At 42.9% G+C, this 26,187-nt stretch overlaps 1 protein-coding gene across 11 annotated transcripts in view; it reads right to left on the bottom strand.

Annotated features, from left to right (window-relative positions):
- The window catches only part of LRRFIP1 (LRR binding FLII interacting protein 1), a 98,001-nt gene that overhangs the window by 59,600 nt on the left and 12,214 nt on the right, over positions 1–26,187 (bottom strand). For 6 of the 11 annotated variants that reach the window (XM_054970271.1, XM_054970272.1, XM_054970265.1 and 3 more), the window contains exons 3-6: positions 16,117–16,134; positions 10,894–10,941; positions 8,683–8,727; positions 7,901–7,951 (exon numbers count right to left, since the gene is read on the bottom strand). The exons of 2 other annotated variants lie outside the window; for them this stretch is intronic. In XM_054970271.1, the coding sequence (XP_054826246.1) occupies positions 7,901–7,951; positions 8,683–8,727; positions 10,894–10,941; positions 16,117–16,134 (162 nt within the window). The remainder of the gene's footprint in view (positions 1–7,900; positions 7,952–8,682; positions 8,728–10,893; positions 10,942–16,116; positions 16,135–26,187) is intronic. 3 more of the 11 variants (XM_054970267.1, XM_054970269.1, XM_054970266.1) reach the window with 2 other exon arrangements.

Genomic DNA, 26,187 nt, shown 5'->3' with positions numbered 1-26,187 from the left:
AAACAGTAGTTTTGCTTAGTCCTAGGCACTGAGCTGTCTCTATGTTCCTGGCCCTGAGACAAAAATTCAACCTGTAAGGAAATGGGCGGCCTCCACTGTTCCGGACACTCCTTTAAGTGGGAAGGTTAAACCAGAATATTGGGATGTTTAATACACCCACACATGCTTTCATGAAGAAAGTTAAAAGTAAAAGACCTTGTTTCAAGTAGAGACAGCTTTTTCTAGCATGCTTATATTCAGGAGTCAGAACTAATCCCAACGGGTCTATTGCCAGAATAAACAACAAATTAATTACTTGAGAAGCGAAGAGAAACATGTCAGGAGAAGTCTGCCAAAATATCTTGCACCTACTTTAGCTTAAAAACAACTGTCATCTTTCTAAGGAATTGAATGGAAGGAAGGATAGCCTGCTCATATCCAGTGGCAAATTAATTCATATGTAGAGCTACTCATATGTAGGAATATGCAGCTACTCATATGTACTCATATGTAGCTACTCTACCAGTATGACTCACTCTTTCTTCGCCAGTTAACTGACCGGCTGTTCAGCTGTTCACAATGTGTTTGTGTGTATTTACAACTTCTTGCAGCTGTAAGATGCTGACTCCCAGCTGATGAGTTGGCTTCTAATTCCCAGTTCTGAGTCAGCTTCAGAATCCCAGCTGATTTCCCTTCTCTACAATCCAAAGCTGTTAGTTTCTCCTTCCAGCGAAAAGGAGAGAAACAACTATCAAGATGTCTTAAAATTGGAAACAATGGTAAAGGAAGTTACCCCTGTCACTGAGAACAGAGACCCACTATTATTCCTCCTGCACTGCACAGATATGTCTTTCTACCCCTCTTCAAAGGGGAGATATAAAGGCAGGAGGGACAGCGTTGACCTGGACAACCAATGGGGCTACCTCTCTTGTGGGAGCATATTTGTTCAAGACTGCCACCTACAGCCATGCCCCCCACCCACAGTGGCCATCACTGTAAGGAAGACTTCAGAAGGATATCAGCCCTCTAGTGGGGACCTCTGCCAAGAGACTCCAGGGAGGACTTTACCAACTGTAGCATATTCTAGAACAGATTGGTTTTTAATTTCTTCTCAGTTGTGTAAATTTGTGTCAAAGTGTAAAATGGGAAATATACTTTAGGCATATCATTTTCCTTTTTATTTGTCACAGACAATTTCTAAAGTAGGCATGCCAAATTGGAGACTGAATAACAATCTCTGATATCATTGTATGGAGGACGGGATATCATACATCAGAGGGATTATAATTAGAGATGGGCACGAACAGGAAAAAACAAACAAACACGATGTTTGTTGTTTGTTGCCATGCACGAACAGGGATTCACGAACATCAACAGACATGACATGTTCACCAACATGTTCGTAGTTGGAGGTTTGTGGGAGCCAGAACGCCCCCCTTGGGACTTAGCTGAACTTGAGCTGGAGAAAGGAGAGTCCATGGGACCTTCCCAATGTCCAATACCCACCAAATTTGCAGGGGATATAGTCCTCACTGTCCTCTGAAGACCCCCCCAAGTTTTAGAGAGAGTGCACCCCAGGAAAGGCATGATCCATGGGTCTCCCCCTTTCATGTCATTTTCTTTTCACAGTGGCAAAAACTGGACTGTCTACTGGAAGCTACTTTGAGCGGTTACAAGCCAGAAGGAAAGCCAGAAGGAATTCAGACAGAGTTCAGACAGTCCATGCCTATGTTGCCAGGGGGATTGATTGAAAGTTGCCAGACTGTCTGACTTTATGAACGGCTGACGAACACCATGAAAAGGGCTGGAACGAACACATGTTCACCGCGAACGAGGCTTCACGAACAGCTTGCTTGCGAACAGTGGACTGGGCTGTTCGTGGCTTTTTTTTTGTTCGTATTGCTGTTCGTGCCAATCTCTAATTATAATTAGTTCATCAACATTATCTGCATAGGCAGAACAAGCAAGACTGGAATGCTCAGCAAAGATAGATATTTTAGAAGCCCAGCAGATCTCCTCCTACAGATCTTCTCCTACAACTGAAAAAAGAGAGAAACTAAAAGTGATGGACTGATTGAGAATTCAAAGAAACATGCGTAACAATTTTTTTGAAATTGGGGAAAAGGCAGAGAAAATGTTACAGCATTCTAAAGGAGAAAAGAAATCTAACTATACATGCTATTAAAGATGAAGTATGACTTCCTGACAGCAAACGCAGAACAGATTGTACAGGGGTTGCTAAATGTTACCAAAATTATATCTGTCAGGACCAAAGACACTTTAGGCAAAATATCGGGTGTCAGGGCTTGCTGCCGTTGGGCAGGGCACCAGCTGGGCCGGCCCTGACATCAGAGGGGTGCCAGGGATGCTGCAGGATCCTGCTCCGTGGAAGGAGGGGCGGTATACACCACCAAGACTCCCTCTCAGTCCACTTGCTGGCCTGTTCAACCTGGCCTGCTCACCCCCTTCACCCTCTGTCATCTCCTCCTCCAAGAACTCTCCTCCAAGCCTCCGCTCTCACACTGCTCTGCTCTCACTCCACACCATCACTCCTTAATCACACCCACTACCCCAGAGCTCTTCCCAGCCAGCTTTTATAGGGCCTTCTCTCACCGTCCCGCCCTCCTTGCAGGTCCTGCCTGCTAGGCCACACCCCTCCTTGGCCTCCCCGCATTGGCCTGGGCTGTCTCAAGCTGCTGCAGCTGGGGTAGCTGGCTGGGCTGCCTGGATCAGCAACAGCTGCATCATGTTGGCTGGCTGCCAGGCCTCTCTGGCTGAGCTGATTACTGAAGGTAGGCCCAGCTGTGGCCCCTTGGCTGGCTGCCCAGCTCTTCTCACAGAATGCCTTCAGCAGCCCCACCTGGAGGGGCTTGGTTCTGAGCCTCTCCTGAGCCAGGTTGCTGTCTTCAAGCTGAGGTGGAGGCTGGGGCGTGGCTCTGAGCTGCTGTGGCTGCTTCTCCTCCTTGGCTGGTAAGGGCTCTGTTTGGGCTGCTGCTGGGTCCCTATTCTTCCTGCCTTTGCCTTCTCCCTCTGTTCTGCTCAGCCCCCTATCCTCCCCCTGGAGGGTGGGACTAGCTGGCCTCTCCCTGCCCCCTCTAGCCCTCTGGGGCTTTGGCCCTTTGCCCCTTTCCCCTGGGGTGGGCAGGCTCTGGCCCTGGCTGGGGTGGCAGGACAGCCACCTCCCGGCTGCCTCCCCTTGCTTTCTCCCGGAGAGGCTGGGGGTTGTGTCTCAGACCCCGGACACCGGGCAAGAATATTCCTAAATTATCAAACGAGGACATAAAATTAAGGGAGTCTTCTATTACCTGCCAAGAAATACCATGCACTAGAATGAAAAAATAAATAAAATGCCTGGCCCCAACAAGTTAACTTTGAAATTTTATGGGTTTTTTTCTTTTTTGTGTGAATCCATGCACCTTTGCTCTGAATGGGGAAACGTAGCACCAGCATCCTTTGCTGTTTCTCCTCCTCCACCACCTGTCCAAAAACACACATTTGCTCTGGACTGGAGCAGAGCACGGTATTGACTCTTTCCCCCAGAATCAAAGTTGTTATTTACCTCTTTACCTCTTCCAGGGAAAACATAGAAAACTATATATTTTCCTTTGTAGGTCAAATTACAAATTCGAGTGGCAATCTGCTTTGGGAAAACAGCAGAGAAACAGCTTCCCCTGGGAGCACTGCAGACCTGCTCTGGAACGCCCTAATTTTTATCCAGGCTGCCAGTTTGTGACTGGCTCCAACTCCTAAGCCACCTTTTTGTGACTAGGAGATTTCCCAGAAACATTAAGTCTGCCCTCCCCTGCAAATTAATAGTGAGTTCAAAGCTTGGGAAAGAGAACCAAAGCTTAGTTCTCATCATCCTATACATCTCTTGAATTATGATTAGACAATTTTAACATTAATTCAAGCAAACAGACTAAAATATTTAATTGCTAAATATAACTGACCTGACCAAGTAGGATTTATCCTCAATAGCCAAGGAGCACTAAAATTGTTTCACTTAAAGTTGTTGTATAGTGGTTAAAGTGTCAGGCTAGGATCTGGGATATCCAGGTTCAAATCCCAACTCTGCCATGGAAGCCTGCTGGGTGACCTTGGGCCAGTTACACACACTCAGTCTAACCTACCTCACAAGGTTGTTGTGAGGATAAAATGGAGAAGAGGAGAACAATATTAAGTCACTTTGGGTCTCCACTGCAGTGAATGGCAGTAGAAATGAAGTAAATAAGCAATGTAAAAAAGCAGGGGATATAAGCATTTCTGGTTTTTTAGTTTTAGAGAAAGTGTTTGAAAGGCCGAAGAAAAATACCTGTTTCAGTGTCTAAAGGCTTTGGTACTATCTTTGGTAATACCTGGTAAGGCTGCTGCTGGAGACAATTTGTCAGCAGTGTGGGGAGGTGCACAGAATCACCACAATGCCATAGGAAAGTGCTTCCGAATAGGATTCAAGCCAGGTTCAACAAAATGTGTCCAAGTGACCTATTTGTATATGAGATCAACAAGCACCCACAAATTGTGGCTAGGCTTGACAGTCAACTTTTATTTTCTACAAGCCAGCTGCAAAATTCAAACCCACCATAATATTTACCTGTAAGGTAAGATAATTCCTAGACTAATGGCACCTTATAGTTATTACAGGAAAATGGCATGGTAGAGCCTGATCTTGTCAGATCTCAGAAGCCAAGCAGGGTAGGTCCTGGCCAATAATTGGATGGGTGACCACTGAGGAAAACTGGGGATGCTCTGCAGCAGAAGGCAATGACAAACCACCTCTGTGCCTCACTTGCTTGCAGGGCCGGCCCGCCCATTTAGGCTGGCCCAGCAGCCGCCTCAGGGCACTAAGGTGTCGGAGGGGCGCTGGCCCGGGGGCAGGGGTGCGCGCCATGGAGCAGCTGCTGATGCTGCTGCTGCTGCTGCCGCCGCCAGGCAGGACTCCATGCTGGTGGCGGCAGTGTGGGGCAGCTGAGGAGGCAGCCTCCCATTCAGTTGCTTTGCGGGCCAGGTGCAGCTGGCTGCTGGCTGCGCCTGGCCCGCAGAGCAACTGAATGGGAGGGCTGGAAGGCCCCCCGCATGCGCACCAGCCCTGTGTAATGATGTCATACGCAGTGAAGTCATCACGCAGCACGGCACGCTTGTGCGCGCACACAGAGACAGCCATTAAGCTGCCTCAGGTGCCAGCGACGCTGGAGCCGGCCCTGCTTGCTTGGAAAGCCCCTTGCTAGGGTCATTCTTAGTCAGTTGTGACTCGAAAGCACACTCATACATACATATACTAACTGTATTAATAAAAGGAAAATAATGCTTAAACACTGGCTTTAGTGCTTGCTATCTTTTTTGTTAGAAAATATACAATTTTTACACAAAGTCAAATGCATATACATTTTTTGTGGGGGGGAGCCAAATGTGAAGAAATCTGGGCTAATTTACAACTTCTTTACCTTTCAGGTTTTGTATGTGTTCAAAATATATATACTACATAATGTTTACCTTATTATATATTATAATGTACTGCATAGTATTATACTTATTATAAATTATTATATTTGATGTTACAAGCATACGTGGAATTTTAAGTTTAAACTGCTATCCCAAATAATTTATCACAAAAGTTAAGAGAACTCACGAGCTTTCCAAGGAGTTCTCTGGTATCTTAGAGACTAACACATTTTTGGTGTTAAGAGTTCATAGAGTACAGTTCACATTTTCAGATAACAGTTCTTATCTGCTAGAGAGCCCCAAAGGAGGGGCTGGTTTTGTAGTGGCAGGAGGCACTCTTTTGGACTGAGAAAATGTTAGGGCAGAAAGGGACCCCCAAATGACAGCTGCAATTGCTCTGAAGCACAGAACAATGTCAAGCTCACACAAAAGTAAAATGAGCTCCAGGCCTAGAGCTACAACACTCTTAAAGGAACAGTGCAGCAAATTCCTTTGCCTAAAAAGGCAATCAACAGGAGGAAAAACTTCCTCACCACAGCGTTTCTGAGGAGCACTGATAGATGGTCTGCCTACCCTTCTACTCTGGCCCTAACAGATTTACTCAGCAGACAGAAAAGCATCTTCACCAGTAGCATGCAGGCAAATGTCAGTGTCTTCCTGCCTCAAAATGGGTCTCTTTGCTTTAAAATGCTCGTACAGCTTGTTGTTCCTTCTCTTTATTTGCAATTCTTATCTGCTGTGGTTTCAGTGACTGGACTTTGCTAATTCTCAGACTGAATGTGGGCTCAGAAGCAGTTCTCCCTTAAATGTGAAATGGCTTACAAGGTAGGGCAGTCAGAGTGGATACTAATATACATGCTTGGCTGTTGTTTCTCCTACAAGCTGTATGAAACGGTAACACCCTCACTGTGACCTTCACGATCCATTACACTGGGTAAAAGATTAGGGTTTTGGAACAAATAACCCAGACAACTGGATAATTTTGTTAAACGAAACAAAAACTCAGATGGTATATGTCAAGCATTCTTTACAATGTAAGAGTTCTAAGCTAAACCAGGAAAGTAAATACCCTCCTGAGCTCCCAAAGCATTTAATACTTATCAAAGACAATTTTCTGTTTATAAATTAATCTGATAATACTTTATCAGTTATCCTTTGCACTAAGTTTCTTAAATATAAAAGCAAAGAAAGGCAGCATTTGACATATGAAAACAACGATGCTGTAAGTTGCAAAATACAGGATATTTCAATATTTCCAAAGAATGACTGCTTTTGATAACACAATTCTATATGAAACAGTGAGTTGATTAACTAATTTAAAACATTTCTATCCTGCCTTCTCTTTTCAGACTCAAAGCAGTGAACAATGCAGCAACCAGGTTGTGAGGATGCACAAAACAACAGTACAATTAATAAAATCAAAGCACAAATTAAAATACAAAAGTTACAAATTTAAAAGCACTTGAAAACACATAGAAGTAAAACAAGCACAACCAAATCTGCTGAAATAATCTACCCTCCAGCAAATGCTTTCTGGAATAGGACTGCCTTACATGCCTTCCTAAAATAGGAAGCGAAGGTACTACAGCTGCCAACAGGCCTGGAGAAAAAAAAAACCTTTTCCTTTCATAGAGGCTGGATGTGTGGAAATAGGCAGTTGAAACTTTCCACGGCGTGGAAGTAATAAATAGCATCACCTGATAAATAACATCCCATTAAGCCTCTATCAAAGAGACAGGGCAGTTGACAACCTCAGAAGGCAGCCTCTGCTGAGCCACTCCAGAGGACTGGGCCCACAACAGCAAAGGCATTGGACCTCTCTGTAGCCCTATGGACAGTCCTAAGAAAGGGCATGTTAAGGAGAAGGCTGTCTGCAGAACGTAAATGGCACAGAGAAGTATACAAGGTGATGCAATTCACTAAGTAAGAGGGCCCTAGGCTGAGAAGGGCTTTAAAATTTAGGACTGGCACATTAAATTGGGGCTGGAAACAGACTTGTACCCAGCACAGTCAATGCAGTACTGAGTTATCTGTGTTATCTCCCCAGAGAGGAGTCTTGCATTGGAGCTAAGAATGTGTCTACAAAGGCAGCCCCACACAGAGTGCATTACAGTATTCCAATGTGGAAGATAAGGTAGCATGGACCACTGTAGCTAGGTCGATAGAATCGAGATAAGGGCCTGGCTTACAAGCCCCACAAAATTGACAGAAGATACGTCTGAGCAACAGCATTAAATACGTAGGAGATCTGGCAGGCCTCCTTAACCCAAGAATACTGACTGGTGTTAATGCGTGGTTCTCACTGATAAGAACCTCACAATCAACCAGGAAATCCTGCAAAGCAATCGGAAGAAGAAATCAATTTTCAAACTACCACGAGGGACAGAGGCAAAAAACCTCACACCCAACCCCTAGGTGGTGGGGGTGATCAATCTATGTAACGGCAGAAACGGTTATGCACATGTAATTACTTCTTACTAACCCTTAGGCTTCCACGGCTACCCACTGACATGCGCTCATCTTCATCTGAAACCTACAAAGAAGAAAGCAAAGAGGACACCAAAGACTTTTTAAAAGCAGGCAAACTTTATATTGTGAGTCAGTATATCCAGAAAATCTACAGAGACATTTTAAAGATAAAATACAAAGGAAAACTGCAAACTAGCCCACAAATTACTGCTGAATACTTTGTGTACACTGCAAGAAAAACACACACACAGTCAGAAACAATACATTCAAAAGTGAAATATATCAAGATTTATTCTTGTATCACAGTCTTTATGAGCATCTCACTTTATCCCGCATTTCACAGTATTGTGAGCAACTAAGGCGCTCTGCTTTCTGGACATCACGCTTCCTCCCTTGCACAAATTCTCCCACTTTCAACTATCATTTATCACTTTGAATATGCAAAAAACCATTGCGTTTGATCAGTCCATACCTGTAATTTCTTTTTTGAAACCAGAGTCTGAAACTGGCTATAATTTCTGGGTTATGAGAAAATTATTATTAATATACAGCATGGTTAAGATCAGTGCATGGTTAATTATGGTTAAGGCCGATGGATGAATGGCAGAGGGAATCTTTGCAAGGCAGTTGAAGAAGCAAGTGTTCCCAAAGCCTCCCCTTGATTCCTTAACTTTACAAAAAATAATGCAGGATTTTGCTTTTGGTAAATGTGTAGTGTTTCCCCAGATTCCCACGAAAGAATTTCATCATTATTTTAAATTAACATTCCAAGTACAATGTGTAAACAGTACTAACCGAGGCATATCTTCTAGATTTACGGTTGTAACGCTCAGTGTCTTCCTACCAAGGCAGGAGGGAGGACAGAAAGATAGATGTAGTCAGTAAGGAAACACTATCATGTAACTTTAAAACTAAGTTTTAGAGCTGAGAACACACATGGATTTAGCAAGACTGAAATTTATGATGGAAAAAGGTGTTCAAAGGTTAGTAAGAGCAGGTAGCAATTGATACTGAATATCTGAACCTCAACATTGGCCTTGCTTCAGTAGTCTTGGGTGCATATGAGATCATATGATTATGTTTGTTATTCCCTTCCCAAAGACATGTACATTCTTCTTTGTTGAGAAGCTGTAAGATAAGGAATTTTGTAAACACACATTTAAAGCACTATAATTTCAGGGACTAGGAAGTGTGTTTCAGTGCTCTGATCCCCAAGTAGACAGCGTACACTTCCTGTGCTAATTCTTTGCCATCTATAGAAGTAACAGAGACCAGTACAACTTATACAGTCTGCCCTGCTATCTCCCCACAGAAAGGAGGAAAGATATAGGGATGTGGGGGGGGGAAATGACAACAAAAAGCCAGAAAGCAGCCTAGAGGCTAGGTTATGGCACTCTGGATTTGATCGTGTACTATTTTTATTCAGAATGAATTCCTTCCAGAAAACTCAAGGCCATTCTCTACAACAATTGTATGCCTAAAGAATTCCTCATGCCTCATTCCTTCCATTTTCATACATATGACAATGCATCTAGGATTACATATGGTAACTACAGGCGGCGTCTCTGATGGTAGTAGGGCTGCCAGGCAACCAGTGGGAGTCAGGGAGGGAGTGGAGACATATTAGGGCCATTGCTGGTGACTTCAGTCCTCTCCAAGAGTCATTGGAAACTCTACGGTAAAACCAACGGCCATTTTAAAAATTTTCTTCTGCTGTGGTGGTAAATGGGAACTGCTGACTGCCTGCTTTGCAGCCCAAAGTGACAGCAACAGCAAAAAAGGTGGTAAAATGAGAACATCTGACATCCACTCGCACATGCAGGGCTTAAGGTGAGAACTATTATGTCTTGGAAACTTCCTCCCTGCCCCTGTGCCTGAATGTCTGAACAAACCCAGCTCCAGTTGCCCTGGGACTGCAGAAAAGAAAAGAAAGGACAATCTAGCGTTTGCTCGCAGCCAGAAAGGCCACAGGATAGTTCCATCGCTTTCATCCACGTAAGAACAGCCTGTGTCAAAATGATTTTCCTTTCACCTCCTTCCCTTGCGTGCTCAGTCACTGTAGGCTTGAGAGCAGAGCTTGTCACTCTTTACTGATGTAACGCACTTCGGGACGCGAGTACTCAGAAAGGGGGATTGAAATAACAAATAAAATATGTATAGACAAAAATGTTTAAAGGTCTGAAAGAAAAGGAAGTGAACATGTATGAAGGGACTGCTAGAAATGTTTATTTTCTGAGAGTACCTTTTAAGTACCAGAGTAGGATCTGGGAGACCCAGATTCAAATGGACGTTTATTGGGTGTCCCTGACTACTCTCAGTCTGGGTTGTTGTGAGGATAAAAGAGGGGAGAATTATGTAAGTTGCTGTTGGTCCGCACTGGGGTGAAAGGCAGGGTACAAATGAAGCAAGTAAATAAGGCATAGATTACCTTGGAATAGTCGGAATATATCCAGTATTCTAGTATTTTGTTTATGTAAGGTATATTTAGTTTGACATATGTAAACCTTTTCAGTACTACATTTTTAAACGACAAAACACTGATTTAATGAGCTACACTAGAAAGCCAACAACATAACTTTGTGCAAAGCATCTTGAAATAATACCACTCATACATACATTTTGAGATTTTATTAGGTTTCACCATCATACAGTGGTCTTTAATTGAATTATGAATTTAAACGTGCAGTCTCCAATAAACAGACACTACCACCACCCAGACTGTGTTTCTAGACGGCCTAACTGATGCTTCTGACAAACGCCTCAAAATGAATCCTATTCCATTAAAACCAAATTAGTCAACAATACTGTATAGCATTCTAAGAGACTCCTTTTGGTTTAAAAAAGAAGATGGGTGATTTCTATCAGATTCAATTAAAAATATCCATACAATAGTATGTGGATATTTGTGGAGATGCACATCTTCAAACAGAGAGAACGGCTATGCTATTCAGTTTGAAGAACAAATTCCCCAAGCTTTTTAAATAATATTTTTTAGACAAAGCCTACCATCCATTGCTCGATGTCACCAAACTTTGCATCCAGACCACAATATTTCTACAGGTGGAAGAGGGAGAAGAAATGGACTCAGAGTGAAAAGTACAGAAGAACAAGTTTTAAGGCATGCCCACACACTGGAGCTTTCCCCCCAATTCAGAAAATGCTTGCCTTTGGAATGGTTGTAAGAAGCCTCTAGTGCAAACTTGTAGCCCAGCTCAACCTGATTTAGGTATAGCACAAGTGTACACAGCAATGATATCTGGTCCCTCAAAGCTGAATTTAATCTGAAAATGATGTCAGGCAGCTCAGGTCTACTGTCATTAATACTCACTTTCCTTCCAACCAAGGTAGTAGAAAAGACAAAGAGAAATATTACTAGAGCCAGAACAGCTTTAACATATATGCTGTAAATAACTAAGCAAACATGACTAGACTTAGTAAGAAGCATTTCAGTAAATAGTAGTGATCTAGCAACAAAGTGAGAGGGGAATTGACAAGAGTGATCTCTATCAGTGTAGGCATGCCTTTAAAAAAAAAAAAACCTTGGTACAGGGGTAACTTATTACACACCAAGCAACAACAACAAAAAAGCAACATGAACTGAATGGTTAGAGTGTGTACTGTATCAACTTTTTCATAGGCTACAGATGAGTTTTAAAAGGGACAAATATCCCCTATGAAGTTGTGGTGACAGTAACCATCAGAGACTCAAAACACTGAGAACTTTCCAGGGAGCTGTTTGTCCTACCAAAGTCAGGTCAGGCCAGGGGACCAGTTCTCCTTGGGCCTAATGCTTTTGATAGGTACAAGGAAAAATGGATAATGGGGGAGACCGTAGGCAGTATTATTATTATTTTCATTTTTAGCTCATCTTTTTCACTGAGACTCAAAGAGTATAAAAAGCTATTCAGACAGCAAAAACCTCCAATAAACAATGTGGTATTGTTCAAATAACATGCGCCAAAGTATCTATGAATGTTTGGAATAAGATTCGTTTTAAGAACGAAATATTTGTCACACAAAAAAATCGAACATGGTGCTCTTTTTTCCAAGACAGCAGCAATTTTAATCAAAGTATGCTCACCACTTTACTATTATTCTAATCACAATCTATGAAATGTTTTTTTAAAGAAATCTTAAAAGATGAAAGAACAATGTCCATAATGGAACCCATAACGAAGCTGGTTTTTGCAATGTGTATGTCAATAAAATTGCCTACCATATTAACCTCAAATAATCATTTTAATTGTTGTAGTTTTCTGGCCAGGTGCAGCAATGCAGAACATATTTCTGAGCTTGGAAACAAAAAGGGATGCTTGGGCTCAGAAGGAAATACAAACTGTACAAAACTTATTTGGCTGGACATAAATGGGTGCACAGTTTTTGTATGAAGACAATGGACATGCTAATAGTGACAGAATCTTCTGTGGCTTAAAAAGCCCACTAGTGAATTTAAGGAGGTTGCCTGATCGCCTCTGCGTGCTGACTTCTGAACTCTCAATATATTCCTTTATCTCTTCCAATCCAGTGGGAGCATCTCATCACCTAGCCCAGTGATACTCACTCAGTGGCTCAGGGCCACATGTAGCTCTCTGACATGCTGCCTGTGCGACTTCTGAGCACTGTCATTCAATGGGGCACCTGCCCCATGTTTCCAGAAAGTGGGCAAGGCCCTTGCCAGGGTGGTGCTTGTGGTTGGCAAGTGGATCCGACCTTGAAACTGTAGCTGCCAGAGGACCTGGTAAGCTGCAAGCTTCCCGGAGGTGCAGGGACGGAAGTGAATGCGGCTCTTTTGGTTGATGGTAAGAGGTGGCTCTCCACCAGTCATGGAGGGAGTACCAATGACCGAATCAAAAATCCCAATGGTTGAACTGCAGGTAATGGCTTGAATTGATGTTTATAGTGCTACTGGATTTGGGGAGACGATAAGGGGCTTTTCTTCCAGGGATTTTAAAATCTGGGTGAGCAGCTCTACAGTTAAGAGTAAGAAGCTGAAAAAGCGGAAGTGGTTCTCTACAAGGTTTCCAAAGGCTATTCTGCGAATGTGGGCTGTTTGGGATATAAAGGCTAATCACACAGATGTGTAGTTGGAGAACACCTGTTATACCTGGAAATCACAGTTGCAGCAAATCTGACTGTATGCAGAAACTGGCTTCTTTGTGTGTACAATGAGAAACATCATCTATACAGATATTTTGTTTGCTTATGGCTCCTCCCATTACACTAATAGCTGCAGCGGTGCTTATCACAGCTATCCAGTTCATTATGAATTGGAAAAACTCTGTCTTCTTATCAGAATATTGTAGAAAGCCAATGCTTGTAAGCTGGGACTTTACTGGTTCCTGTTACTGTTCTCCTGACCCTTATGCCCCCATTTGGACCCAAGTTCATCATTCAAGCTTGACTGACAATTGGTTTAATTTGAATATAATGTCATATCTATAGTATATTGTAAAATACGACTCCATTGCAGGAAGTATAATGTCTTTTGCGTATGTTCTTGCCACAGTCCAAGCTGCTGGTTATCTATGAGGATGCAATCTGCTTGTTGCTCATGTAACGCAGTAACTTCAGACTTAAGGATTTTTCACAATTGTCAAGTTTCCCAATGGTCAAGTTTCCCAGTAAGTCAGGGCAGGTTTTCCTGATTGAAGAATTCTTGCACGTTTGTTTAACCAAAAAGTTTCCATTTTGCTCCATATATCACCCTCCTTGAAATGGGAACAGCTTCTCTACATTGTTTTTGTATGGGTCACTAAACAAGTTTCTAGCCATTACTATAAGGGAGCCATTTTGGTTCTTTTATGATACACGTTTTGGCAATTTTTTTACAATTTTCGAGTGTTTGTATTTATGCAAGGCATATTAATTCAGACCTTTGTAGTACATTGTTACTACTGTATATGATGCCTATATGTAGTGCTTGTAAGGCGCACATTAGACTTTTTTATATGATGGGGAGGGATGTTCTTTGTATGAGGGGAGGGGAGCTTCGTTACATTTATACTTATAGATATTTTAATCATTTTGCAGTTTTTCCTCCCCCCACCCCAACCTAATCTGTTTTCTTCTGTTGAGTTTTGCCCGTCTTTTTCTTCTTTTTGGACACATTTTTGTTTGGGGAGTTTTACTTAAGTCTCTGGCCTTCAGATCATTAAGCAAGACCTCTGAATAAATTAATCAATTTGTTTGTAACAGCATAAATATTATGTTTCATTATGATTTCCTAAAGAAATATCTCTCTTGCCTCAGGCTGATCTAATTTAGACTGTTTTGAAGCACCCACCAAACCAAAAGTCACTCAAAGCAAGATTGTTTCAAAAGAACAGGTTAAAATTTTCTATAATTGCTTTCTTGTGTATAACAATCTGGCTCTGAAAAAAGACATCTTGTTCTTTTTAATAGGCTGATAGGAGCTTCTGTCTTCATTTTCTAGTATCAGCATGAACACCTTTTCTCTGTTTTTTACCATACTGTATATAGCCAGCACACATTATCTGCATCTGCAATATTTGCAGGGATACCATGAAGATGAATAAACAGGTACTACTGTGGATATGGGACTTGTGATGCTACTTCTGGAGCAAGGAACCAGATTAGATCAGCAGATTGTGCGTGTGGTGCCCTCAAGTCATAGCTGACTTGTGGCGACCCCTGGTGGAGTTTTCATGGCAAGAGACTAACAGAGGGGGTTTGCCGTTGCCTGGCTCTGCAACCCTGGTCTTCGATGGAGGTCTCCCATCCAATTACTAACCAAGGCCAACTCTGCTTAGTTTCTGAGATTTGACAAGATCAGGCTCACCTGGGCAATCCAGGTCAGGGCTGACCACTAGGTTAACAGTGATAAATTGCTCTCAAATGTGCTGGACATTATTGCAGGGGGAGGGAGTAGATCTCTTATTTTTAAAGGTGTTCTTAAAATGGTAGGGCAGGCAGATTTGCACTAGTTTTCTTTTTTAAAGATCCACATGAGTACTGCTGCTCACATGGACAAGAGAATTATCAGATCTTTAAAACATATTCTGATTTGGTTGGGGAGGGGGAAGCAGGCAGAGAGGTGACATCCTGAACACCATCCAATACATCCCTGTGACAACTGTAAAAACAACTGCCGCAATGTATATGCGCTGCTGGGAGTGGCTTTCAGTTTTTTCCTGGTACTGACTGAAGAACTACAAAAACCAGCAAAGCTGGTTTGGTCTGAAACCAAGTGGGACAGACAACATACTGCAGACAGTGACAGCTCAACTATACCCTTTACAAGTCTCTGAAAAGTTATTGCCTGTACACAGCCTAAAATGAAAGCAAAACAAGAAAGTGCACACAGCAAGCACAGCATTTCAGAAACATTTGCTCGCTCTGCCATTCTGACATTTTTAAGATGCATTCACCAGTCATCTAGTGAAAACGTGCAAAAAAAAAGTCATCCAAGCACAAAGTCGGTCTTTCAGAATCCTCTGTGGTTTTTAATATCCAAATTAAAAGGATGGCAGCAAGTTTACCAGTTGTCTTCTTTGCACTATATACAGTCTAGGGAGCACTTTCTCACGGCTAGCATATTGTTGGAAATGTTTATTCTACACACTGTACTAGTTGGTTAGGACAAGAGATTACAAAACAGAAGTCTGCAACCGGTGCTATTTACAGGAATGGCTCTATAATGCGGTTAGGTAAGACAGTGGCCACATCTTCCTCCTCTTCTGTGGTCTTACTTCACCCCACCCCAGAGGCAGAGCGACTAATGCTCCTTCCCTTCTTGCTTCCCCAGGCATCACTGCCTTTTAAAGTATTTGACTAAGAATACCTCCAGATGGAGAGTTCTCAGATTCTCAGGCGCGTTGACACCCCAAGTCCCACAGAGACTTTACTCAACCCTCTGCTGATTCCTGCAAATTTCAGGGATAAACCAGGATACGGCATTCAAAAGGAGTGACTGTTAAGAGCAAACCCTTACCTGAAATTTTGCTTCTTCCTCAAGGGATGTTTCTCTTCATTTCTGATTTTGCAATAGTACGAAACTAACCAAGGGGGACGATGATTTTTGAATGATAAGCAGATCAAGCATACTCTTGGTTTGTGTTAAGCTACCAGTAATTTTTGATGGTTTAGAAAGAACTGGGAGTGCCTTAAAGATTTCAAAGTACCATCAAGCAGGTTTGCCACATGCTACCAAGCCTCCTGATGCAAAAGAACAAAAGGCATGCAATCACACAGAAGCTTAGAATACCCTACCTTTTGAACTTGATAGATCTAGGCAGTGATGAGGAAGAAAAGAAAAGAGAAACACATAAAGGTGATAAATAAGAATGAAAAAGTATACTGCACTTCATGGCAAACTGTATTCATCAAAGATGTCACCTGCCCGATCGAGAAAAAGTTTACAGCCCGACTTTCCAGGCTGGCACCAAAGGTAAATGAAAATGGCAATGAACAATTGTTTTAGACAGAGATCAGCACAGAGGAATTTTCAGGAGACGTGTACTCAGTATGGCCCTTCTTATATTAAAGCTAAGTAATATGCTGGCTCCTTTTATACTCTTTCAAGATGATAATCCAAAACGGGTAGCTGGATTAGCCTGTAGCAGTGAACACACAGGAGTCTGGCTTCATTTTGCTACTTCTTTAGGTCCTGGCATACTCATTTAAACTGGGACATGACTTCCAATCTGACTGCATTTGGTTGTGCACATCAGGCGGTCCAAGTGAAAGCTTTGGCAAGACAGCAGCAAACATCTACCCTACAATTTACCCAATGCAATCACACTTTAAGAATAAATTTTGATGTTGTACATTTTTATCCCATCCTTCCTTCATGGAGCTCAGGGTAGTGTATGTGTGTCTTCCCTCCTCCATTTTATCCAACAACAATCCTTTGAGGCACGTTAGGTTGCAAGAGAATGACTGGCTCAAGTTCACCCCGTAACTTTCATGGTTGAGATTTGAACCTGGGTCTCCCAGATCATAATCTACCAGTACCCCATGCTGGCTCTCTAAATTTATTTATTTATTTACTAAATTTATAGCCTGCTTTTCTTGCTGAAAGTCAAGGAGGAATACTTAGTTTGAAACACTGCAATCAAAGAGTACAAGGATATCCTATAAACAGTGTCATATGGTTAGGGTTACCAAAAATTAGAAAAATGCAAAAACAGATCCTACATGAGCCATCAAACAATGCAAAAAACAGAATTACAAAAGCAAAAAATAATGCACCTGTTCCTTTCATAAAAGGGCCCTCCTGAACCATCCCATGATACTGCAGTTATATCCTCTTTATCAGAAAGGCCTCTCTGAACAGTTCTGTTTTACTTTAATTTTTTTTTAAATGAAATCTGTTCTCTATTCTAGGAGTACGCTGATGAATGGCAGAGGTGGTAAGGAAAGAAAAGTGTTTGCTGCAGTTCTTTCAAGTATTCAAAATCATATACACTTAGCATAGATAATTTTCCTGTCATCTTTGCAACAACTCTGTACATTAGTTGAGCATTACGGCATCATATTGCACAGAATGAATGGCCTTGCCTAAGTTCTCCCAGTGGGTTTACTGACACAGGTGAGATTCAACCCACGGCCTTTCTGATTTGTTTATCTGCTCCCTAGCAAGTACGCTAAACCAGTAACTATTATCTTATTTTCTATTAAATCACACTTGCACTTCAAATTCTTTGAGGTTGTGCAGCCTTAGCCAGTATGGTGCAGTAGTTCAGACTGTCAGGCTAAGATCTGGGAGACCTAGATTCAAATCTGCCATGGAAACCTGCTGGCTGACGCACTCTCAGCCTATCCTACCTCACTGGGTTATTGTAAGGGTAAAACGGAGGAGAGCAGAATGATACAAGCTGCTCTGGCTTCCCATTGGGGAGATGGATGGGGTATAAATGAACCAAATAAACAAAATAAAGTAACTGTGAACTAAGTGACACTGCATATACTTTATTAGTTATTCCTTGTTTGAACCATCACAACATACTCATTCGGTACTATGCGTTTAGCAGTGATTTTCAGTAGTATTGTTGATCTCCAACACAAGCACCAATACTTCTAAAGATAATATGAGCTTACATTAAAAGAAACAAAATTTCAAGTGTGTGCAATGGAAAGCATCAAAGCCATGCGACTCCACTTCCTTCTTATCCAAACGAAAAGCATTTTGCTAGTCTAAGCTACTCCTCTAGTTACAGTATAATTATATCCACAACATACTATTCATACCATTGTGTAAAACATACTATTAACTATATTTATCCTGTTGCCTCACCACACTTGAAGCCTGGCCTTTCTATATTGAACAGCTAACAAAGAGCCCTGAGGGAAAAAAATATTCAAGAGAGTCTGTGTGGGACCTGAATTTAGTAGTATAGGACTGAAACAGACTGAGAAAATGTTTAAGCGCAGTGCTCTTGGCAACATACAGGCTATTGCTTCCATTCAAGATTCAATGTTCTAAGGTAGAAGCGACTCCTCAATCCCATCTAATAATTACATTTATATTTCAATGAAGAAACAGGACCTTTAGGTTTAAATACAATTATGACATCACTATTTATGAGAGCATCTAAAGACGTGTGCAGTTTATGATGGCCTGGTAGCTCTTCCAAGAGTGCCACTGGGTCCCTTGGCTACATCCTAAATAGGTGGTGGAAGTATAAAGGGGGGAGTGAGAGGTGACCAAGAGAGAAGAAGGAATAATGGGGGGAGGGGGATATAATGCCCCATTCTACTCACCACTGCTCAAAACTTTTGGGTGAATTCTCATTTTGTGCGTGGCAGCTAGCCATGTCCAGAGCAGAACCCAACTCTTCGACCTGCTGCTCATCATGGCTGATGCTGCTCCCCACTGCAAAGTTAGAGTTGCACTTCATGGAGGGCACACTAAGAGCTGGGGGTGGAGGATAACACACTACAGCATCAGTTCCAAACTAGCCAGCTGCCCAATTTGTGACTTAGAGTCCTTGAGGACACATCCTCACTTGGCATACATCGAACCCTTGTATCTCTCTCTTTAAATACGAAGACCCAGAAAAAAAATCACATGCACAATTCTCGGGAAGATTCCCATCCCCCTATTTTTTCAATGGAAAAATTGACAGCTTTGTGGAGCTCTGAAAAACTTTCATGAAATATTTTCTCTTCTAGGCTGAGTGAAATGCTTTTTAATACAAGATGTGGTATGAAGTTTCTTATAGGACCATCTATCTCACTAGATCATTTTAACTCCTATGTATACCATATGAATGTGTGTGTATCACACTTTCAAAGATTATTAAATGTGTAACATTGATAAACGCAACTTATTTTGTATACAATTACAATGCTATAATGTGCATGATGATAATATACTGCTGAAGAGCTCAGTTTTCAATGTTATAAAGGTTAACCTAAAATCCAAATACGTTGCTCGTCATATTGTCACTATATGAGACTGTTTCTGTTTTCTTCTGTTTACCATAAAAGTTGCGTTCTATTTTCAGCTTTTATTTTTTTCCTCCCTCACAGATGGCAAAAAATAAGATGCATGTGCTAACGTAGCACAAAATGCAGCTGTTTTCAGCACTCTCTCAAGTACTGGGTATATTCACAATTTTGCTTGCATAAAAGTAAGGAATTTATACTTCTAAATTCCATCAATATGCCAAATAGAACAATTCTATAGGTTCAGTTATAAATTATGCATTTCGCACTGTTAAAGCACTAAAATAAGTTTAGGTTTGATAAGAAAGTATTGCATATGTTTCAGTTTTTCCCCAAATTTCCATTTTTCTTTGAAAAAAGCAAGAACCAGAAACATACAAGTTTAGATCCCCCCCCCCGGTTTATTCCATAGGTAATTCTGCTCACAAAGTGCAAATTTCTCAACTCTCCCCTACCGCAGAATTTTGAAATACCCTCATGAACAAGATTATTATTTTATTTACTTCATTTACACCTCACCGTTCTCTGCAACGGGGACCCAAAGTGGCTTACAGCATTCTCCTCTTTCCCATTTTATCCTCATACCAACTCTGTGAAGTAGGTTAGTCTGACAGTCTCTGACTGGCCCAAGGTCATCCAGCCAGCTTCCATGGCCAAGCAGGGATTCAAACCTGGGTCTCCCAGACGCTAGTCTGACACTCTAACCACTACACCACACTTGTATTTTCGGCTGCTGTGGGAGGGGGGAGGCAAGAAAGATGCACTTTGACAGGAGAAAGCCTCTGCTCAGGGAAAACCTTCAGGTGGGTCAAAGTCGTTATTTTCCCATTTCCCATTTCTACACATGCCCCTCCACTTAGAGGAGGGGTGAGATGAGTGGTGCGGCTGCTGGGAAGGGATATGGGAATAAGCTAGACTTTCCACATCCTCTCCACCATGCAGCAAAAACTGGTTACCAATCAGGGACCTTATTCTTAATATAAAATAGTGTTATGATAATATCCGGCACATTCAAACTATAATTTTGACCCCCCCCCCCCTCCCTGCTACAATCCAAAGGAAAAATGGCCAGATAATGCACAGATAAGATTTCCCCTTCTAACCAGTGAAACAGAATGTTGGCTATGAATGTTTTATTGTCTTACTGCTGAGCTTGTGAAAGGGGAGCATGTAAACAGAGGATCCCCTAAGCTTGCTAACAAAGCAAAAAAAAGAGTTTACTATTACATCAGAACCAAGCCAATATGCTTCTAAAAATAAAAGCTCATAAAACAAATGGTTTCACATACTCATTTGCAATTATAAAACTGTATGAGAAATAAATGCAGTCCAAAGAACATGCGCAACTCATTCCACATGATTATGTATACCTCTGTCTTTTGCTTCTGAAACAACAGCTCTCCATGCCTATCTCCCACAGGGGTCAACCAGTTACTATGGAGGGCCAGCAACAGGGCATAGAGGCTGAGGCCTTTTCCTGAAGTTGCCTCCTGGCACTGGTATCCAGAGGTTTGCTGCTTCAGAATATGGAAGTTCTCTTTAGTCACTAGTTGACATGGGCACGAACTGCAAAAAACCCGAACCGTGCGGTTCGTGGTTTGTGGCATTTTCACGAACCAGGAACCATGAACTCCCACGAACTGGGGCAAGTTCACAATCCAGTTTGTGGTTCGTTGGGTTTAAATGCCCCTTTCCGGCCGCTTAACAGCAGCGGGGAAAGGGGCATTTAAACCCCTGGATCAGCTGCTTGTCGGGGAGATCCCCGACAAGCAGCTGATCATTTAAACAGGGGCTGTTTTAATGGCCGCTCCCAGCAGCGGGGAAATGGCCATTTAAACAGCGGGGCTTGGCTGGATGGCCAGGAGTTCCAGCCAAACCTCACCCGTTTGTTTGGTTCGTATTCAGGTTCGTGCCCTTCTCTAGTCACTAGTAGCCGCTGGTGGACCTATCCTCCATGAATCTTGCCTAATCATGTTAAAACTATCTATACTTGTGGACAACTCACCACTATGGCCTCTAGTACTGAATTCTATAATTTAATTACTCATTGAATAAAGATGTAGTTTCTTTCATCCATCCTAAATCTACTGCTCACCAAATTCACTGCATTCCCCCAAGTTCTAGAATTATGGGAGAAAGTTCTCTCTTTCTGCTTTCTCCATCACATGCATAATTTTATAAACCTCTATCCTGACCCCTGGTCATTTTTAAACTGAAAAGCCTCAGACTTTTAGCCTTTCCCTCAGAAGAAAGGTGCTCCAGAGCCTTAATCATCTTGCACCATGGTTTAAGAGGGCTTAGGATGATGACGAAGCCCTACAACCATGTATCCCTGAGTTACATCATTGTATCCTGAAGATATGCCAGTGCCAAGCTTCTCCAGAGCCACACCACCATAATGGCTACAGTAGCGTGGACCTGGGCAGCATCAGTGGTGAGTCATGAACAGAGGAGGACTTAATAAACTTACAAACCCCCTCCAGTCCAGGATACACCTCTGATGCCAGTCCAATGTTACACCAGCTAAAAAACTGGCAGACCACAGAAGTAATGAACAAATGTGGTCCACGCATGTCCCTCACGCTTCCAAGTTCTGGCGCACCTCAGGACGCCATTTAAGTCTTCAGCCAATCACATGTCCCAAATGCCAATCACCCTACATGGCATCCAATCATAGCCTCTTTCAGCATCATATAAATGGCTGGGAAGATGCACAAAGCTCAGGAGCTAAAGTAAGCAATTCTGAGCACACTTAGAGCAGAGAATCTGGCTTTCTGTTGCTTGGAAATACACTGAAAGGGCAGTTACCACCACAGAGGAGACACTTAGCACAAGCAGCCAAGGCAGAACACACCTTGTAGTTGCATTTGCCTAACACTGCTCTGCTCAGAACCCTTATTGGTACTCTACTTCAAGACACCAAATGAAAGATGCTGCTCCTCCAACAGGGGTGCAAAGACCAGGCACTCCAAACAAATAAGCAACAATGGGGAAGTTCCAGCTCTCCACTGGACTGCTACAATCATCTTTCCTTACCTCTCCCACTCCAGGCACTCTGTGCATTACTTCAACAATCCTGATTCCTGCAACAATTACTAGTAGTGTGAGTTTGTACAGTGGTAAAGAGGGTGGGGGTGGGGAATGGCAGATTTGTTAGCACTTCAGGATCATGCTGTCAGCGTGATACTTGTAGGATCCTTCCAACCTCGTCCTGGGGATCAGACTGAATTGATCTAACACAGATCCAGAAGACAGCCACAGCACAATATAATACTCAAGTTAAAATTCCACCATACACACAACATCAATTAGTACACATATAAGATATCACTCCACATGTGCGCTATTACAACTGGTTATTAAACTTTGTTTTACTTCTGGCAAAAGACTGACAAAATCTTTCTTTAAAATAAAAGATTAAAGTGGGAAACCTTTGCCTAAATTAATTGCAGCAATTAAATTCCTATTTGCTAGACTGCTGAAACAATAATCTCAGAACTGTTAAGGCTTCTCCCACTTTTAATTCATCCTTGTAGCTAACAGCCAAAAATTTGCTACAACTGCAAAATGGTATTCCCCGCCCCAGCTATGGCTTAGTTTTGCAACCCTGGGACAACCCACAGGTTTGTGGGGATTTTTTAACGGAAGAGGGAAATTCCCAAAACATTTAGAGCGGTGTTTGTGCATGCACAGAATTTCATACACACATGCAAATCTAACAGAGTTCAGATGGCACACTGGGTTGTCTCACCAATTCAAAATGGTGCCTGCAGGAGGAAGCAGTGAATGGGACAGACCTGGAGAGGACAGGAACAAGCATGTGGGAGAGAAAGTGGAGCAAGATGGGGGAGTACAGCCATGTCTAGTGTGATGAGAGGGCAAAGGGGACAGAAGGAGCATGGAAAGGAAGCAGAGGCAAAGCCACTGTGGAGGGAGGGGGGAGCATGGTCCAACCAAGGAATGGGATTTCTCCTCTCTCTCTTGTTACACTTACTTTTAAAATAATGGCAAATATGAAGTCAAAGTTATACTAATTTAAGATGCATCATTTTATACTAAGTGGAAAAAAGCAAGAGTCCAGTAGCACTTATAAGACTAACAAAATTAGTGGTAGGGCATGAGCTGTCGTGAGCCACAGCTCACTTCTTCAGATAGCCACAGTTTCTTCAGTGAGCCACAGCTCACTTCTTCAGATACCATCTGAAGAATACCATCTTATCTGAAGAAGTGAGCTGTGGCTCACAAAAGCTCACACCCTACCACTAATTTCGTTAGTCTTATAGGTGCTACTGGACTCTTGCTCTTTTCCACTGATACAGACTAACATGGCTACCCATCTTGATCTAAGTGGAAAAAATAAAATTTAAAAACTATTTATTAAAAACATAGCCCCCAGTAGAAGTTCATGCTTTCCTTCATTTAGAACCCATGGTCCTTTGTTCAGCTTTCCTTCTCATTTCATTGTTACTGGTGACCTTGACTCCTCGGTAACAATCCTATGCAATCCTTACTAAAAGTAAGTCCTGAGATGCTCAATGGGATTTATTACCCTATGTCTAAGCAGGGCCGGCGCCAGAGGTTTTAGCGCCTGCGGCAGCATGCACACGCCCTGCGCGCGCGCGTGCCACGGACTGCGTGATGACGTCATCGCAGACATCATCACACGCCGCAGCGGGGCTGGGCGGGGCGTGGAGGACCGCCGAGCGCAGAAGCTGCGAGCTGCTGCTGGAGCGGCGCGCAGAGGTTGCTCCATGCGCCGCCCCAGCAGCAGCTCACGGCTTCTGCACTCGGCTGGGGCGGTGAAGCGCGCAGTGGAGCTGGCGTGGCTGGCTGCAGCTGCTGCAGCCAGCCAGCCAGCCAGCCCCGTGCTTCCGCCGCCACGCGCCCCAGCTGGGCGCAGAAGCAGCGAGCCGCTGCTGGGGCGGTGTGTGGAGGCTGCGCCCAGCTGGGGCGTGTGGCGGAGGCAGCGTGCCGGCCCTGTGCAGAAGCCGCGAGCCGCTGCTCGAGTGGCGCACAGAGGCTGCGCCTGGCTGGGGTGTGTGGCGGCGGCGGCGGCAGCAAGGGGCTGGCTGGCTGGCTGCAGCAGTAGCTGCAGCCCAGTCATGCCAGCGTCGCTGCACGCACCTCTGCCCCCAACACCCCCTCCAGCACCCCTCCAGTGCCCGCGCGCCCGAGGCCACCGCCTACCTGGCCTCCATGGGCGTGCCGGCCCTGTGTCTAAGATTGCAGATTTAATGCCTACTTAATTTCTGATACATCTGGTTCTACACTAAACAAGACAATAATTAAACTTAGAAACCTGGATATGTTATTAAAGGTTCAGACCGTCTGCATTAAAATCATACACTTACATTACATCTAAAAGCATTTCATAGCCACAGTCATGGTATTTATTTTCCATGATTCATTTTAATGATGTTCAGGAACTCCTGTTCCTCAGAACTGGAGCAACAGGAGGATTTAAATACCATGGAACCCTTCTAGAAACATAGACCTGGAAGGAACTCCCAGGTTCATCTAGTCCCGTCCTCCACACAATGCAGGAAATTCACAGTACCCTCCTCCACTCCTCAGTGAATCCTGCTCTGTGTCCAGAGGAAGACAAAAAACTTCCAGGATCCTTGACCTATCTGGCCTGAAGGAAAATTCCTTCCTGACCCAATCGGCATTACCCTGGGTATATAAGAAGGGGCCTCAAGAGCCTAGCACTGGCTCATCCCTTCCTGCCTTCCATCCCTTCCTAAGTCTATATATTCAATTCTAACAAAAGCAACAGCCATAGAAGAATGTCATTCAATGAACCAGGTTTAGTATGCATCTAAGAATGAATTATTCAAAGAGTATACTTTGCGAATACTGATCCTTCATTAAAGGTCAAGCACAAAACAATGGGAAACACAAATGTGTCCACTAATAATCACACCTATAGATCTATGCACATGTCCTGCAGTGGCTCCTCTAGTTCAAACATGCATGAATCTTGAAATTCAGTAAGGAGACTGCCTGAAAAAACAGTAATAGCTCTCCAGCTAAAGCAGAAAGAACGATGCTACCCATTGAGTCATGAACATAGCTTACCCCACAGTTCAAGGCACACAATTTAAGTTACCTGTTGTAACAAAAATTCCCAAACTATAGTATTGCTCAAGATTGCACCCTACAGTGTCTGGGATCTTGGATGCCTGAAGTTTACATTAGAATAACAGGTTCATTCCCATTCCACATTGGACCACCTTGCTAAACTTAATCCTCCTTAGACAAAAGAAAACCAAGTTGGACAGGACCAACTGTCATGGGTGTTCAGAGTCATTAACAGCTACCTGGTAGGTGGAACTATCATTTTGGTAACTTTCTTATTGGTAAAGTTAGCCTCTGAAATCAGAGATGGAGCTTTACATTGGATTGGGTAAATCACTAGACAATCTTAGAAAGGAGGCTGGCTTAGGTCAGATTCCATAAATACTGAGGCGGGTCTGTCTTTGTTTCTATTGGAATCATGTGATCTGGTGACCACAAGATAGTGAGCAGATGTTAAAGACTCCTCCAACATCCTGTTATTGCAAGGCACTCTGCACATGCTCTGCGGAATGTACCACAGTCTAGGTAAAGTGCAGCTAGCTAAGTTGGACTAACTTTACTGATTTTACTTTAAAGTTTGTGTGATGTGTGCTTTCCCCTGTATTGTGTTTGGTCCTCCTTTAGAATCAAACCAATCACTTTTTATAAGAAGCTTCCTTTTAATAAAAACCTTGGGGGGTTGTTTAATATAATATATTTCTCTGGGTTATTTCTTTTAACCTCTTCCAGATATGCCAGCCTGCGTGGATACTATAGTTTTCTATAAGGTATTCTCCAAAGTTTACACTCTGTTATTTCTCTACGTGTCTAGTG

This window comes from Eublepharis macularius, chromosome 2 (genome assembly GCF_028583425.1).
Source record: "Eublepharis macularius isolate TG4126 chromosome 2, MPM_Emac_v1.0, whole genome shotgun sequence".
Taxonomy (NCBI): domain Eukaryota; kingdom Metazoa; phylum Chordata; class Lepidosauria; order Squamata; family Eublepharidae; genus Eublepharis; species Eublepharis macularius.
This window is presented reverse-complemented; position numbering and strand designations above follow the sequence as displayed.